Below are 14,793 nucleotides of genomic sequence, written 5' to 3'. Positions count from 1 at the left end.
GCATCAGAGAGAGGAAAATAGCCCAGGAAGGATGTCCATTACAACAACTAGGAGGGCACACCTGGGTGACCGCAAACAAGCCCTTGGCACGTTTTAATACCAGGGAGCCACATATAAATAGCTGAACAGGGCAACTGGGGGCCTAAAGCAAACAGGCTTTAAGTCTGTACATATGTTCTCAATTCACATTTTACTCTGTGTAGCCACTTAAAATGGCCAACTCCCGATTCAAAATGGCGAACGGCAAAGGCTGATGGGAAAGTCAGCCAACAAGACAAAAACGAGCAGCTGCAGGTTGGCTGTGTATTTACCTCTGGAAAGGCTAGACAAGATCGATACCAGCAACCATCAGCATAACAAAACACCAGCCATCTGCATACTAATGAGCAATCCCCGGGAACAATAAGCAACATTTAGACACACAAAGCAAAACCAGACTCTTCGGCGCCAGCAGAAATCTACACAAAAGGAGGTGAACGACCACCTCAAGACCGCTCATCGATCAGGGAACCGCTCCAGCATTGGAGAAAATCGAACCAAGTGATTGGGACAAAGTCCAATCACTTGGGACCAGGTACAGGGTCGGCCCCGAAAGGCGGGAAGCCCCTGGGGACTATAAGAATTGAGCCCCAAGTTCAAATCGCTCTCTTCCAGCTCTTCTTCTTCGGCTCGCTGTCAGCTCTTCCAGCTCTCGTCACTCTTCAGCAGCCGACCAAATTTGTAAGTCTTACTTCAACGCTCGCTACGAGATAGGCGCTCCTAGCTACCAGTCTGTACCAACTTCGAATCCCACAGCCACAACCCGAACGAAAGGCCATTTGTTTCCCTGACCTGGTGGGCCAGTTCCAAGTTAAGTATAGGCCTGTTAGTTGTAAGAAGTAGCTTAGACGTAGAATTTATGCATGAATAGTGATTACTGTGTATAATAAATGTGCTTTGATTTAACTCTTACTAATCGGTGTATTGGATTATTGATCATTACTCGGACTTGAACCACGTGGCGGTATCATAAAGATACCTGGCGACTCGAGAGCAAAGGTGATAAAACAGAGCAATTAAACTAAGGCAAAATTAGCAACATCTGTGTGGTACATTCTTAATGCATCCCTTTTATTTTTTATTACTTGTTCTTGTCTCATGTGTGTGTAAATACTGGTGTAACAACATTGTTACCAGCCAAATGTAAATAACCAATAAAAGTACTGTTTAAAAAAATGTTACCACCTGAGGAGGTAAGAAATTTGATTCCATGAAGCTTCTTTATTAGGACATTCTATTTTGTGAAGAATTTGTTTTACTGTTTGGTTATATTTCCCTCACATTCCAATAATTAAACTATATGAAAGGGTTAGAACATTTGACTAGATGTTGGAATACTGAAGGACAATATCTGGGGCTTACATCTCAGGTAAATTTAAAGATATTCTTGACCATGAAAAAAGTACTAGGTTAAAGTCAAATCTGCAAATATTTAAGTAAATACTTGTATGCAAAAGTGATAAGCTGTAGCTCGTGATGCACTGATTCATGCCCATGGTTTTGGCGTAGGTTTACTTCAAAGCTCAGCCCATGCCATCTGGCGGAACATAAGATTAATTTCCTATTGAATTGTTAGATTCTCAAGGGGGAATCGTCTCATTTTGCTGCTGCATATCTTCTAGCCAGATACTGATCAGCATTGGTAGAGATTGGGAGTAAATTGTTTGCTTACCCTCCTGATCAACCAGCAGTGGAGTGAGAGGCAGAAAAATTAAAAGAAGAAAAAATACAAAAAGTGGCTTAATTCAGCTATCCCAACAATTCATTTGCAATGCCAGGCTGGGACCAGTGACCTGGTGACCAAACACCCAGGGTGATAGGGGTTTAAATGTGGGGAGTGGGTTCAGGAAAGGACAAATTTATATATCTGAAGAGAAAGGATAAGGCTGTAGAGCAGAATAGTCATTTGGGTAAATTCAAGCAGATTGTATCAGGAAGGTATGGAGCGTTTTCTAACAGTAATAGAGCATTGGCAACAGGGGCACATTGGCAAGAATAGTAAAAAGTTAAAATTAAGGCATCTTATCTGAATATGCAACACATTTGTAACGGTATAAATGAATGAATGGCATTAGTCGCCATTACCAAGACAGGGTTTCAGGGTGAATAGGATTGGGATTTAAATATTTTAGGGTAGCTGACTTCTAAAAAAAGATAGGAAAATGGAAAGGAAGGTGGAGCAAGCCTGATAAAAGAAGAGATAAAGGCAGTCGGGAGAAAGGACCTAGGTCCAGAAAATCAAGATGTAGAATCAGTATGGTTAGAGCTAAGAAATAATAAATCACAAAAAACACAACTGGGGGTTCTTTAGCCCTCCTTACATCTGAGTATGTGCTGGACTGAGTATGAATCAGGAAATTAGACAAGAATGTAGCATGTACCATAATCATGGTATTTAATCTGCATATAGATTGGACAAACCAAATTAGCAAAATGAGTTTTGGAAAACATTTGAGACAGATTTGTGGAACTGTATTCCAAGGAACCAAGCAAGGAACAGGCTATTTTAGATATGGGTATTGTGTAATGAAACACGTTTAGTAATGTTATAGTAAAGGATCTTATGGAGAAGGTGAATATAGGGGACATACAACGTTGCCAAAACAGCAAGTGTGGGAATTGAGAATGATTTGAAGATTCGCCAAGGAATCGATAAAGAGAATGAGATAAACTGGCAAGAAATATAAAAAATAGATTTTAAGAGCTTTTACAACTATGTCGAAAGGAAATGATTAGAAAATGTAAAAGTGGGCCTTACGGAGGCAAAAGGAAGAGAAATGAGAATGGGGAATAAAGAAATTGCCAAGCTATTAAACAAATAATTTGTGTATGCCTTCATGGCAGAAGACAGAAAGAACACAAACAATTGTTGGGAAGCAAGAGTATAAGGAAAGTGAGGAACGTAAAGTAATTAGCGTTAGTACAGAAAAATTACTGGAGAAGAAAATGGGACCAAAGCTGAAAGATTCCTTGGACCTAATGACCTATAGACTTGGTTTTAAAAGAGGTGGCTGAAGGGATAGTGGGTGTAATGGTTGTGAACTTCCAGAATTCTGGAGACTCTCGAATGCTCGCCATGGATTGGAAGGTAGCAAATGTAGCCTGCTGTTCAAGGAAGGACGGGAGGGAAAACAGGGAAACAAAGGCTTGACATCAACAGTAAGAAAAATGCTAGAACCTATTATTGAGGACAGGGTAACTGGGCGCTTGGAAAACTATAATCTCATTAAGCAAGGTCAAGTCAGTTTTATAAAAGGGATCTACTAAAAAATTTTGAGGGTGCAACTAGCAGGGTGTAAAAGGATGAACCAGTGGATGCAGTACATTCAGAGTTTCAAAAGGCATTAAATAAGATACCACAGAAAAGACTGTTACATAAGGTATGGGCGTATGGTTTGGGGTTAACACATTAGCATGGGTTGAGCATTGGTTAACAAACAGAAAACAGAGAGTGGGACTAAATAGGTCATCTTTGGGACGGCATGCTGTCATGGGTGGCATGCTGCAAGTATCAGAACTTAGATCTCATCTATTTGCAATTTATCTCAGTGGCTTAGGTAATATGACCAAGTGCAATATACCTAAGCTTGCTGATAAGACAGAGCTAGGTAGGAAAGTAAGCCATGAGGACTATATAAAGGAGTTGCAGACAAATATAGACCAGTTAAGTGATTAAGCAAGAAAGTGGTAGATGGGATAATGTCAACATTTCCTGACAGTATTAAAGATATAGATCTCTCCATCAAGAAATAAAATGCTGTTGTTTGTTTATATATATACCACAATGGCTAAGATTTTTTTTAAAACAGATGCATAACCAACCGTTGCCACAAACAATATTTTATGTCAGCATCACTAAAAGTACATATTTGATTCAGTCTTAAAAACATTTATTGGAAAGTTATGTTGTGAATTGACCACCTGTTGTGGAACATGCCTGATTTTAATTTCTGTTGAGTTTGATGCAAATGAAAATCGGGCACTTTGTATAATGGGCAGCCGATCTGGAGCATCAGTTTTCCACCTGAGGGTTGCAATTTAAAAATCTACCCATGTGGAGTATGCATGAATAGCTCAGAGTGACGTGCCTTTTGTTTTTCTCTCTCCACTTGTGGGGAAATACTAATAGCTCTGCTTGACAATAGTGACTGAAATCATAGAGCCATATTCTAGGAAATTATAGGTGTGAACTTACTTCCAACATTGCACCACACTGCACTATATAACAATGCAATTATTTAACCAAAGTGTCTTTCAAGTGCTTACTATGTTATTCCCCATCATTATCTTATTCAAGGACATATATATTTTTTCCATCATAAATAAACTCTGCAGTAACTATTTATCAATACATGATCACTCCTTAACTAAGTGATTAAGCAATCAGTCTGATGAAAAGCAACAGCTTCGACTCCTGTTTGTATGTAAATTTACAGACTCAGTTTCCTTTTTTAAATAAATTTAGAGTACCCAATTCTTTTTTCCAACCAGGGGCAATTTAGCATGGCCAATCCACCTATCCTGCATATCATTTTGGGTTGTGGGGGTGAGACCCATGCAGACACGGGGAGAATGTGCAAACTTCACACAGACAGTGACTCAGGGCCGGGATCAAACAGACTCAGTTTCCTAATGCTCTATTTTTCCTTAACTTCAAAATGCTAAAAAATGTCAAATTAAAATAAGGTTCAATTAGGTATTTAATCAGTATCGGGGACAAAGGAAAAACAGGTATAAAATATTTGTGAAAGAACAGAAAAGAGCATATTCAATTTATAGGCAAATATCAAGTTACTAATTCTCCATAATGTAATGGGAATTGATGCTAACTGAATTTGATAAAATGTGATTTCTGACAAATATATTCTAATTGTGGATTTATGTGGAAACAATTTAAGCAATCAAGTTATGGATTTCCAGTCTGAAAGTGTTGATTACTCACAAGAGGGGCACATGTCCTGAGGTATCACAGTCACTGGTGCTTTAAGGAGCAGTTGAAAAATGATAACTTGCATCAGTGTTCTAATAAACTGATATAATATGGGTCCTTTCCATGATTCCCCCATTCAAGCAGATCCCAAACACATGTAAACTGTCCAGGAGAGTTTCCAAGTGGAAGTAAAATCAAATGAATAAGAAAAAATACAGAGGATTAGTCAAACAGTATGGATTTTGAATTCCAAACAGCTGCCAGCTAAAAAACTCTTTTGTCAGAGGTCTGGGAACAGGTCAGGGGTGCTTACCTTAGAGAATGGTGTTGGGATAAGTGGCCACAGGGAAAGAAGAAAATAACAAACAATATATATAGGGAAGTAAAGAGTAGTCATTGCCAATTCCTCAGAAAGTCGCTTCTTGCCACAACAATAATAATTTCCCATGTTTATGAAATACAAAAAATTTACAATCACAGTAAACTAATCTGTAGGGTAAATGCATTACTGCATTGCTGTAGAGTATTTTATATCTAATTTCATTTTCTTTATTATCGATCTGCCTCGGAAGTTACGGAAATCTTGGCCATAGTAAAATAGAGGATTAAAAAATCAGTCCATATGAAGAAATACCCAGTTTCGACAACTCAGCCCAGACCAGTCTTACACATAATATCATTCATGTGGGTACCTTCCGATCAGGGTTGACAGGAAGCTGGGAGAAGGGTATTGGCCTGGCCTCTTGATTCAGATTGTTGCACAATATAGTTGTCCTTAAAAATAAAGGGTATGCATCGTAAAAAGATCTAATAAACAGGAGGAAATCAAAGGATGTTGCGTCATCTAGGAGTTGCAGAATTTCACCTCGCGCCTGGAAAGAACCCCCAACTTCAGTCAGTCTTGCGATTAATCTCTTACCTGTAACACCGCACATAACCCCCTCATGTCAGCTCGTGACTTCATGGACTATCCGTAATACTTGTATAATGACAGTTGGATAGACATTTAACCAGAATTGTATGACTTATGACAAACCATTGACACGTCAGTGCTTTTTTTGGACAAAATGCAGCCTTCCTTTGGAATGGAAACTGATAAACCTAAAAGGCGAGATCACAACTATAGCTACAGAAAACAGAGACAATCCATTTTAACTCATTTATCCAGGACAAAGAAAAAATGACCTCCCCTACTGGCATGACATTTAGCTGTGCCTTATTTTGACATCCATTATTGTACATGAAAGGACATTCCGACTGTCCCCGTCTCCTTTGGTAAAGAAGTCCTGGTGTTGTTTTAAATTTCACTTTCACCAGTTTCGACATATATCCATGTTATCGTGTACCCTGCCTGGTGTGCCATGTACGTTACGCTACTTACACATTCGACATGCACCTTATCTGTGCTTTACTTGTATAAAATCCTTTTAGTTTCCTTTCAATGTTAAAGAGTCTCCGTTACCCCAGTGTTCCTTGTAATTCAATCCTTTGAAATTAGAGATTAGCATCGCTGCTCTTCTCTGCGCAATTTACAAGATGCGTGTCTTGGTGACCAAAGTTGAACACGGTATTCAAAGATCCTGAAGCAATGTTATTATTGCTGTGCGCTGACCTTCACGGACAGAAATGATTCCTCATGAGATATTGATTTACATAATTACAGTCATTTGCTTTTTTTTTAAAGTACCTTTGAGTTTCCTATCCAAAGTGTTATATCGATATGAAATAAGCGAAATCTGTTAGGTGTACTGGCAGGGGCCTCCCTAATAACATTAGCTGCCATTAAAACTTGGGACATAAGGGGGCGCTGAAGCACAAAACAAGCGGGAAGAGGGCGGCACTTTGAATTCAATACTTATGTTTTCATTAATAATCCCGCGCAAGGTAATTTTCACCAATAATTTGTGGCGGCGTTTATCATTAAATATCGTTTATCGTTTCAACATCATAATTAGTACAGAGCATAAAAGGAAAACTACCCTCATTGTAGCTGTGCCGGGACAAAAACTTTATTACTGAATAAATGCTCTGATAAATGTGTCTCTCAACGCCAGGAGCTCACTTCTTTTAAAGTTACAATTAAGAAATGTCGCAACTGAACTCTGCTGTTGTAACAATTCTTCCTTCGACAAACAGGATAGTCAAGCATCGGGTTTTCAATTATATCAGCAGCATTTTCTAAAAGCTGTTTTAAAGTGTAGCACCCGGACGCACCATTCTGCAAACTGAACTTTTTTTACTTGATGTACTTTATTTATTTTATTTACTTTTTGTACTTTTGTGTCCGCAATATGAAAATAGATAAAGACTTGAATGAAAGGAATACGTGAAACATTTGTGTCCTCAAAATAACGGACTACTGTTGCCTGAGGTTACTGCACTTTACAGAAATTAACGACAATTGAATTCGATCCTTTCAACAGCTAAACTCGTCATTTTTTTTCCTGAACTCGAATACAATTTGCTGCTGATTGAACTCATTAGCTTGTCAGATGGTCTTTACCTTGCATTGTGCTGTATCAAACACAGAGGCCGGTTGCTGATATCTGCCTCATTGCATTTCAGACACCTGCGAGATCTAAGACAACTTTTTCACCAATTGGACAAATTAGTTACACTACTCCAAATGCAATATTTATGTTTTCGTGGTGCATTTATAAGGTTGCATATTTCTTAAATTTAAAACAATCACGGGCACACTCGGTGCTTTAAACCAAGCCGCCAGCTGTACTAACCGCGACCTGGAGAGTAATTGAACAATGGGAGCTGCGAACCCTCAGAGTGGAGACATTTACAAAATCCGTGCTATTTCTTGATAAAAATATAACCTTGCAAATTCTTTCTTAGCTGGGAGTGTGGAGTCCTCGCGCCAAATGTAATAAAAAGTTTCAACTTCTCCCATTGTTTAATGCAAACCCGATTCTCTCTTATTTTCGTAGGAAAGCAAATCCTCTAATGCGTGTTGCCCGCAGTGATCTTGGGGTTCGCGTTGCACTTGAATCGCCTTGAATGTCTGGGAAATTCCGTTTCTTTTTGCTCCCGAATCCTACGATTTGTGAGCAAACGCCAAAACTGGTGCAATCGCCCGTTTCAATGAACGTCGCCAACTTTAACCTGTAATTTTCCTCAAACTGTTGGTGCGATATTGATTTGCTTCTTGCTGCCGGTCTCGCCAATTCATTGGTTGATGATCCGGCACATTGACTCCTTGCACACACTGTCTGCTGTTTGGAGTTTGTGTGAAACATTTCAAGATTATAACTTGGTCCCCCAAATTAACGAACTGTTTTAAATGATAAAAAGTGAAAATATATCGATTTGTTGTTACAAAGTCTGCGTTTCGATCAAATGCAAATAACGTAACGCAGGCCCCTGAAAGCAGCCAGAGAGACATTTGTGTAAGAAAAACATTTCGCGGCCAATGTAAATTTATGAAGTGGGAATCATGTATGGGTAGTTAGGGTTTAGGGCTGGGGGAGTTGGGTGTGTTATTGTGGGGGGTTTGCGTGTGTTGGATCTCTGTTGTTTGAAATGTTAAAATTATAAATGCTTCAATAAAATATTTTCTTTAAAAAACAGTAAATTTATGAAGTGTTTACGGTGCAATTACGGTGTTTTGCTGACATTAGGAAATTGACTCTATTACGTTTAGACTATCTCGGTGCTTTTTTAACTTTAGAATCATTCAAATCGCCTTGTATTTGCCTCGACGTTATTTAATATTGATACTGCACGTGTAATTTTTTTAAAATATATTCTCCAAATAATCATCAAGTTAAATATATCTGAAGGAGTAAGTCCCCTCAAAATACACTTACACCCACCCCCCTTTGCACGCTGTGGCGACAGGTACTTAATCACCGTTTTGGTTTCGGTTTTCATGGTGAATATTAAAAAATAATTTTCCCAGCCGTCAGTAATATACGTCGTTTTCGATGTTTAAAGCTACTGAGCAGATAACTATTTGCATTTCAAATATTTCAAAACGTGCCGAGCTTCTGATATATAGTTCGATTTTGATTTTCTCAAAAATGCCATCTTTCGAACCAGTTTGATTACGTATAATGTCTGCACTTAAGAAAACTTATTAATACCCTGCCTGTAAATACTTAGTGGATAAATCAGTTGATGTTGCCAAAATATTATATGGTGGTGTGTTTATAATTTTAAAAAATAAATACTGAAACAATGTGGCATCAAGAAGCAGGGTGTGGTGAAAAGTCGGATTAATGTCAACACTCGGTTTTAAAATAGGTGGAATATTCAGCGATGAGACACCAAAGCAAAAGACAGAAATTGTGTGACCTCACACAACCGCGGTAGCAATTCTCTCCGAGTCCTGACGCCCGCGACAGTAATCCCAGATATCGAAAGTTATCCTGAACAAATTCAGCTGTGAAGGTTTATTCAGATGTTGGCTACTTTCCTGGGACAGACACTCTGCTACCATCTTAAACACAGTCTTTTTTTTCCAATTAAAGTGGAATTAGGCAACGCAACCAAGTTAGCCGGCTATTAAAGCCCCAGTTTATTAAATCGTTGTATTGTAGCCATATTATGTTTCACTGACTGTAAGATCTAGGAAAAGTTTTGTAACATTGCCGATCTGCTTGCAAAATGTGTGCTGGATTAATAGGCGGGATTATTGCACAGGGTCCATTAAAATAGCGCAGCTATGTCGCATTTTTACCATATGAAGGACGATATTGGTCTGTGAAAATAAAAATTGGAGGGGAAGGGGGGAGTAAACATTTGAGGACAAGAAAACCCATCAGGGCAGCTGATAGAAATTTCCCTGTTCCAAACAGGTTTCATATTTCCCTTCCTGGGCACCAATATATGAGCGGCGGCTGGAAGTTCAACATTGTCCTTTTAGACATGATGTTTACCCAGCCATACTTGATGCAAGAAAGTAAATAGATCAACTCAGCCAGAGTGCCGTTTAGCAGGATTAGGTTGCCATGGTTACGAGTTTGATGAGTTGTGCAATCTTAATTCAATACAGTGAGCCACTTTTTATTATATGTCGACGGTCATAAAGTTTTAATGTCAATCGAGTATATTGTTCCGTAGGAGTTACAAACATGATGCATTTCATGAATCAATGATGGCTTTTTCCTTCCGTGCCCTTCGAAACAATTGGGAGGCAGGTTTGACGGGACAACCCTTCACCAACCCTGTGTTCGCTGGCACCAGGAAATTCCTTTAACATTTTCGGAATGAACACGCGATTTCGATTGCCACAGACTAAATATTCACGATCTCCTGACATTCCTCACTTGTAAAGAAACCAGCCAAACGTACTCAAATTGTGCTGTCAGCTTTGGCTTGGTTAGCGATTTAAGTCAAAATACATGTCCAGAAATTTGTTCACAAAATAACTTTTATTTCTATCAAATGCAACGCACATAACTTTTGACTGTTACACGAAAAAATAAACGCTAGAATCAACACGGATCAGCATCAAGCTTCTATATACAATGCAAATGTGTGAATGGACATCTCTACCGACTTGCTGTAGCCTTTTCCCACAACTACAAATGCGACTAGTTTTCTTTACGTTCGATATTTACACATTTTCCAACGTCTACTTGAAATAAACAGTTGCAAAAACAAGTCCTAACTCAAAGAACCTAGAATATATTTAATCGGCATCTTAAACAGGCACATAGAACGTTGTCCCTCTTCCATTAGAATATCGTAGTTTCTACATATTACATTAATAATTTAGGATTAATTCAGTTTTGCTTATAGACATTACACTTGAGTATCTAAGTACACAATAATCAAAGGAATTCCGTGATTATGGCTATGAATTACAATACCAGCGAAATATACCGTTAACAAAATTGCACGTTAGCACGTTATTGTACAATCATGTTTATTATTATTAAATATTTAACTTTCTCCTCTGCATGTTCTAAAATAGGCACCGGGAAATTACTAACAATCCGGCCGGTGCTGTGTGAAATGTTAAGACGCCTCAGAATGTTGGGACTTACTGTTTATCCGGGTTATTATTTACAACTGATCCGTAAAGTCCATTAGTGTACACTTGATCTTTGTGTAAGTTGGACCTATCTCGCATGAGGTCGCTGAAGGCGTAATCCATTGGTGGACGAAAGCCCAGTGTTGGGACAAGACCTGTTGTGGAATAAGGCGTCATGAAAGCGAGTCCCCGACTATGGGCTGAATATGCTAAGCGAAGAGGATTGAGTCCGAGATGTGGCCCAATGGCATAGGCGTTGGGATCTGTAGTAAAATGGGCCGCATTGGGCTGGAGCGGTGAAAAGGCAGACCTGTTGCCCAGGGTCCCAATGGCAGGAGGCACGGCCCCAGCTACCAGAGGTCGATGTGATGTGGGCCCTTGGACAGTCTGATGAGTCCTGTCCCGGTGCCAAGTTTCATCGGAAACCTTTTCTTGCTCGCGGTTGTTTAGAATCTGCTCGATGGCCTGGACCACGTCCCCCCCACAGCCCTGAAGGACCAGCTCTAGAACACTTCTCTTGTGCGAAGCAAAGACTCTGGTGAGAATTTCAATGGGAGTCCTCTGCCGGGCACCTGTGGACGGGGTGCCCTCCCGCTCATCTTTCTCTGCCTCGGACCCAGACTCAGAGCCCAGCGGCGTGATGGTTCTTGGGCTCTCCTGTCCTTCTTTCAGAACTTTACAGATGGGAGAGCTGAGGAAGGACTCCCCGTCCCCGTTCTCGGAGCCAGATCCGTGACGAGCGTCTGGCGATGAAGTGCCGGGCACACTGCCAGTGCCCGACTCGCTGTCCCCGGACATGGCCTTCACTAAGGACTGCTGTGGGGTCCCAGCTCGTGGCAATAAACTCTTTTGAAATAACTCGTACTTCTGGAGTTTCGATTCTGCAAATCAAGAAATGCAAACTGTTTTAACCTATTATAATCCAATGTGGTTTTATTCTCAGATTCTCACTGCCTGGACAGTTATAAATGACCAGTTGAAAGTTAGCACAAGGCAAGTGGGATTTTGAAACTTTCTGATGTGCATACAAGTTGTATCTTTGACAAGTCACAGTTTGACATTGATAATTTTACTTACAATGATGTGTACTCTGACTGGATCAACTGTATTCAGAATCAGAGGACAGCATATGATGGTTATATATTCAGAACAATTCTCAATGTTGATTTTTCAGATCTTTAAACCGCTCCCCAAATAAAGGAGGAGCGATTATCTGAAACATTTTTTTTGTCAGCGCTGCATTTAAATTGTATTTGGAATTACTTTGCTTCTTAATCATTACTTTTCATTGAATAAAACGTTATTTTTTAAATAAGGCCTGATAGGCGACTTCTCCCATCAAACAGAAAATGGCAGCAAAAGATTTGAACATCAATAATTTGATCAAAGAGAGAAACAGACACCGCAGTGTGTTAGGATTACGCAAATTATTCTTAACATATTGGGAGAATCGGTGTATTTGATTAGTATAATGGATTGCTAAATTGCCTTTCATTATTTCATAATGTGAATTTACAGGGATTAGCATGTGCTGCGATTAATGTTAAACGGATTTGCCTTGTGTTAGTTTTAATTTGAGAGGCAGGAAAATCACATTTTCTTATTTATGCACCATGAAACTGTACAAATATTGTTTAATCTGCATGCAGGAAATAGAGAGAAACATAACTGAATGTTCTCCTGAAGCGAATAACAATGTCCAAATAATTGATCAATTAATTACACACAATTTTTACAGCAGGAACTGGTTATTTTTCTAAATCATAATCTGCTGTAAATTTAGATTCTAAAACGGCTGAGGTATTCATTGATCCAAGTTTTAGGTTGAATTACATTGCAAATCCGAGGCCCAAACCAAAGCTTCAGTGAGGATCAATACCGGGTGAGGCCAGGTCAAGGTGAACTTGTCGGTTTCGTTTCTTCAACTAAAAGCTTTCCGCGCGGCAATTTGATCTTGGGGTAAAAACACTTAGCTAATTATTTAGAAATGTTTATCAAAAAGTAGTGCGCGTTGATTTATGGAAGGTATTGTTAACAAAGTCTTTAAAATAAACTGCAGGCTTTTTTGAGGTAAAACCCCTTCCTTCTACCTAAAGCTGATCCAATATTTGATGGATTTTGAATCGACTTTTTTCGAATTCCCGCGAGTGTGAACAAAGAGTTTTCAATCCACCAGATAAAAAAAGTTTTGAAAACTTTTGAAAAAGAACCTTTTACCTGTGTTACCCTCGGGGCAGACTGACCCAAAGACGTCGTAGGAAGAGCGGGAGGGGATCATGCCGTTGGCAGCCGCAATGGCCAGTCCCTCCGCCGTCCCGTACAGCAGTTGCAGCTCCCGGGCCTCGTTTTCTTCCTGTGCCTGCTGCCTCCTCAGCGCTACCTGGGCCGCCATCACTCTCTGCCTCTCGGCGATCAGGGTGCACTTGGCGCACATGCAATCCTTCCAGCGACAGTAACGTTTGTGGCCCTTCAGAGCCGAGACCACCCCGTGGTTTCTGCAGCGGGCGCACTTGGGAGTTCTCGGGTACTTTTCGGTGGCGCGCAGCAGCAAAGGCGGAGCACGGAGCAGTGCCGCCGACACCGAGACAGGTATGGTTGTCGGAATAGTCTGGGCGGCAGAGAGCTCCGTACGCAATTCCATCACTTCAGGATAGATTGCTGCCGAACGTAATGCGATTGCTTCAAATTGCAGTCTCGGACTAGTTCTTGAACTCTGCTGGACACCGTTGAGACCGCCACGTATTAATGGGTAGGAAAGACAGTAGGAGCCGTGTGGGAAGAAGCGATGATATGTATGACATTAGCATTAATGCTGCTGGATACAGAGGTTCAATGAGTCCAGTCCCGCGCTCTCTCTATTGTTGCTCCTTACGTTTTCATTAGAATGAAATTGACAACATGTGGCGCCTGCGATTGGCCGAATGGCACGCGGGCGAAAGCACACTTCTGATTGGTTATGGTTACTGTTACCTAGTGTCCACCTGAACCTTGCAAAATAACCAAGTGAGCATTACAACAGTATCTTGTAGATGCAACTGTGGCTATGCTAAAGTTGAAGCCTTTATTTTACACTCTGTAGTTAATGCCTTTAACACTGGTAACCAAGTTCTACTTTCTATTGCAGGCCGCCGTTTTAATGATGATGTAATTACCAAGTAACCCAGAAGTTGAATTCTGGGTAAGTAGCAAGTCTACTTTTATTAATTATTTCCTCTAGTAATTGCAGCAACAACAAAAAAAGGAGGGTTTAAACCAGGCTGCTGTCATCAACAGATACAGCTTTTGGAAGAAATAGTACTCTGTTTTATACATTCCAGATCCGTGCTCCAGCAAACCAACATTGTCATTGCTCCCATTGTCAAATCGATATACTTCACCGGCTGCGACCCGCTTTGGGACGCAGGAAAATGCAATTTCTTTCAAAGTGAAACAATTATAACTTTGAAATTGGCATGAAGCGATGTCATCGAATCACGGGTTCGCCAGTAAGTTTTATATACCTTTAGCATGGGTAATACTACCATGGCTCATCCAGAAAGAGGGCAAACTACAAGCGATATAGATCTGGACAGAAATGAAAGCCCTTCGGGGCATTGCACACCAAATCTATTGTCTTCTCTCATCCAAGAAATTGTGATATCAAAAGTGAGAACTCCGTTTATGTAATTTTGTATCCAAAATAGTTTTTTTTTTAAATTCTATATAAATAAACCGCAGTAGAGAACTTGCTCTTCCGTCATCATTGGGGCGAAGAATAATTTTAGTCGCGGAAATTCCGCCACAAGACAATACTTCTGGGAGAGGTACGGGTGAGTAAAGCAAACCGATCCGTGTA

General features: G+C 40.1%; 1 protein-coding gene across 1 annotated transcript; it reads right to left on the bottom strand.

Moving 5' to 3' along the window:
- Window positions 1–10,334: 10,334 nt before the first annotated feature.
- dmrta2 (DMRT-like family A2) lies at window positions 10,335–13,828 on the bottom strand. Its single transcript, XM_072510914.1, has 2 exons — window positions 13,176–13,828; window positions 10,335–11,839 (listed from the first exon to the last, which is right to left on the bottom strand). Exons 1-2 carry the CDS (start codon window positions 13,597–13,599, stop codon window positions 10,968–10,970), a joined length of 1,296 nt encoding a protein of 431 aa, XP_072367015.1. The 5' UTR covers window positions 13,600–13,828; the 3' UTR covers window positions 10,335–10,967.
- Window positions 13,829–14,793: the final 965 nt, after the last annotated feature.

This window comes from Scyliorhinus torazame, chromosome 7 (genome assembly GCF_047496885.1).
Source record: "Scyliorhinus torazame isolate Kashiwa2021f chromosome 7, sScyTor2.1, whole genome shotgun sequence".
NCBI classification, from domain to species: domain Eukaryota; kingdom Metazoa; phylum Chordata; class Chondrichthyes; order Carcharhiniformes; family Scyliorhinidae; genus Scyliorhinus; species Scyliorhinus torazame.
This window is presented reverse-complemented; position numbering and strand designations above follow the sequence as displayed.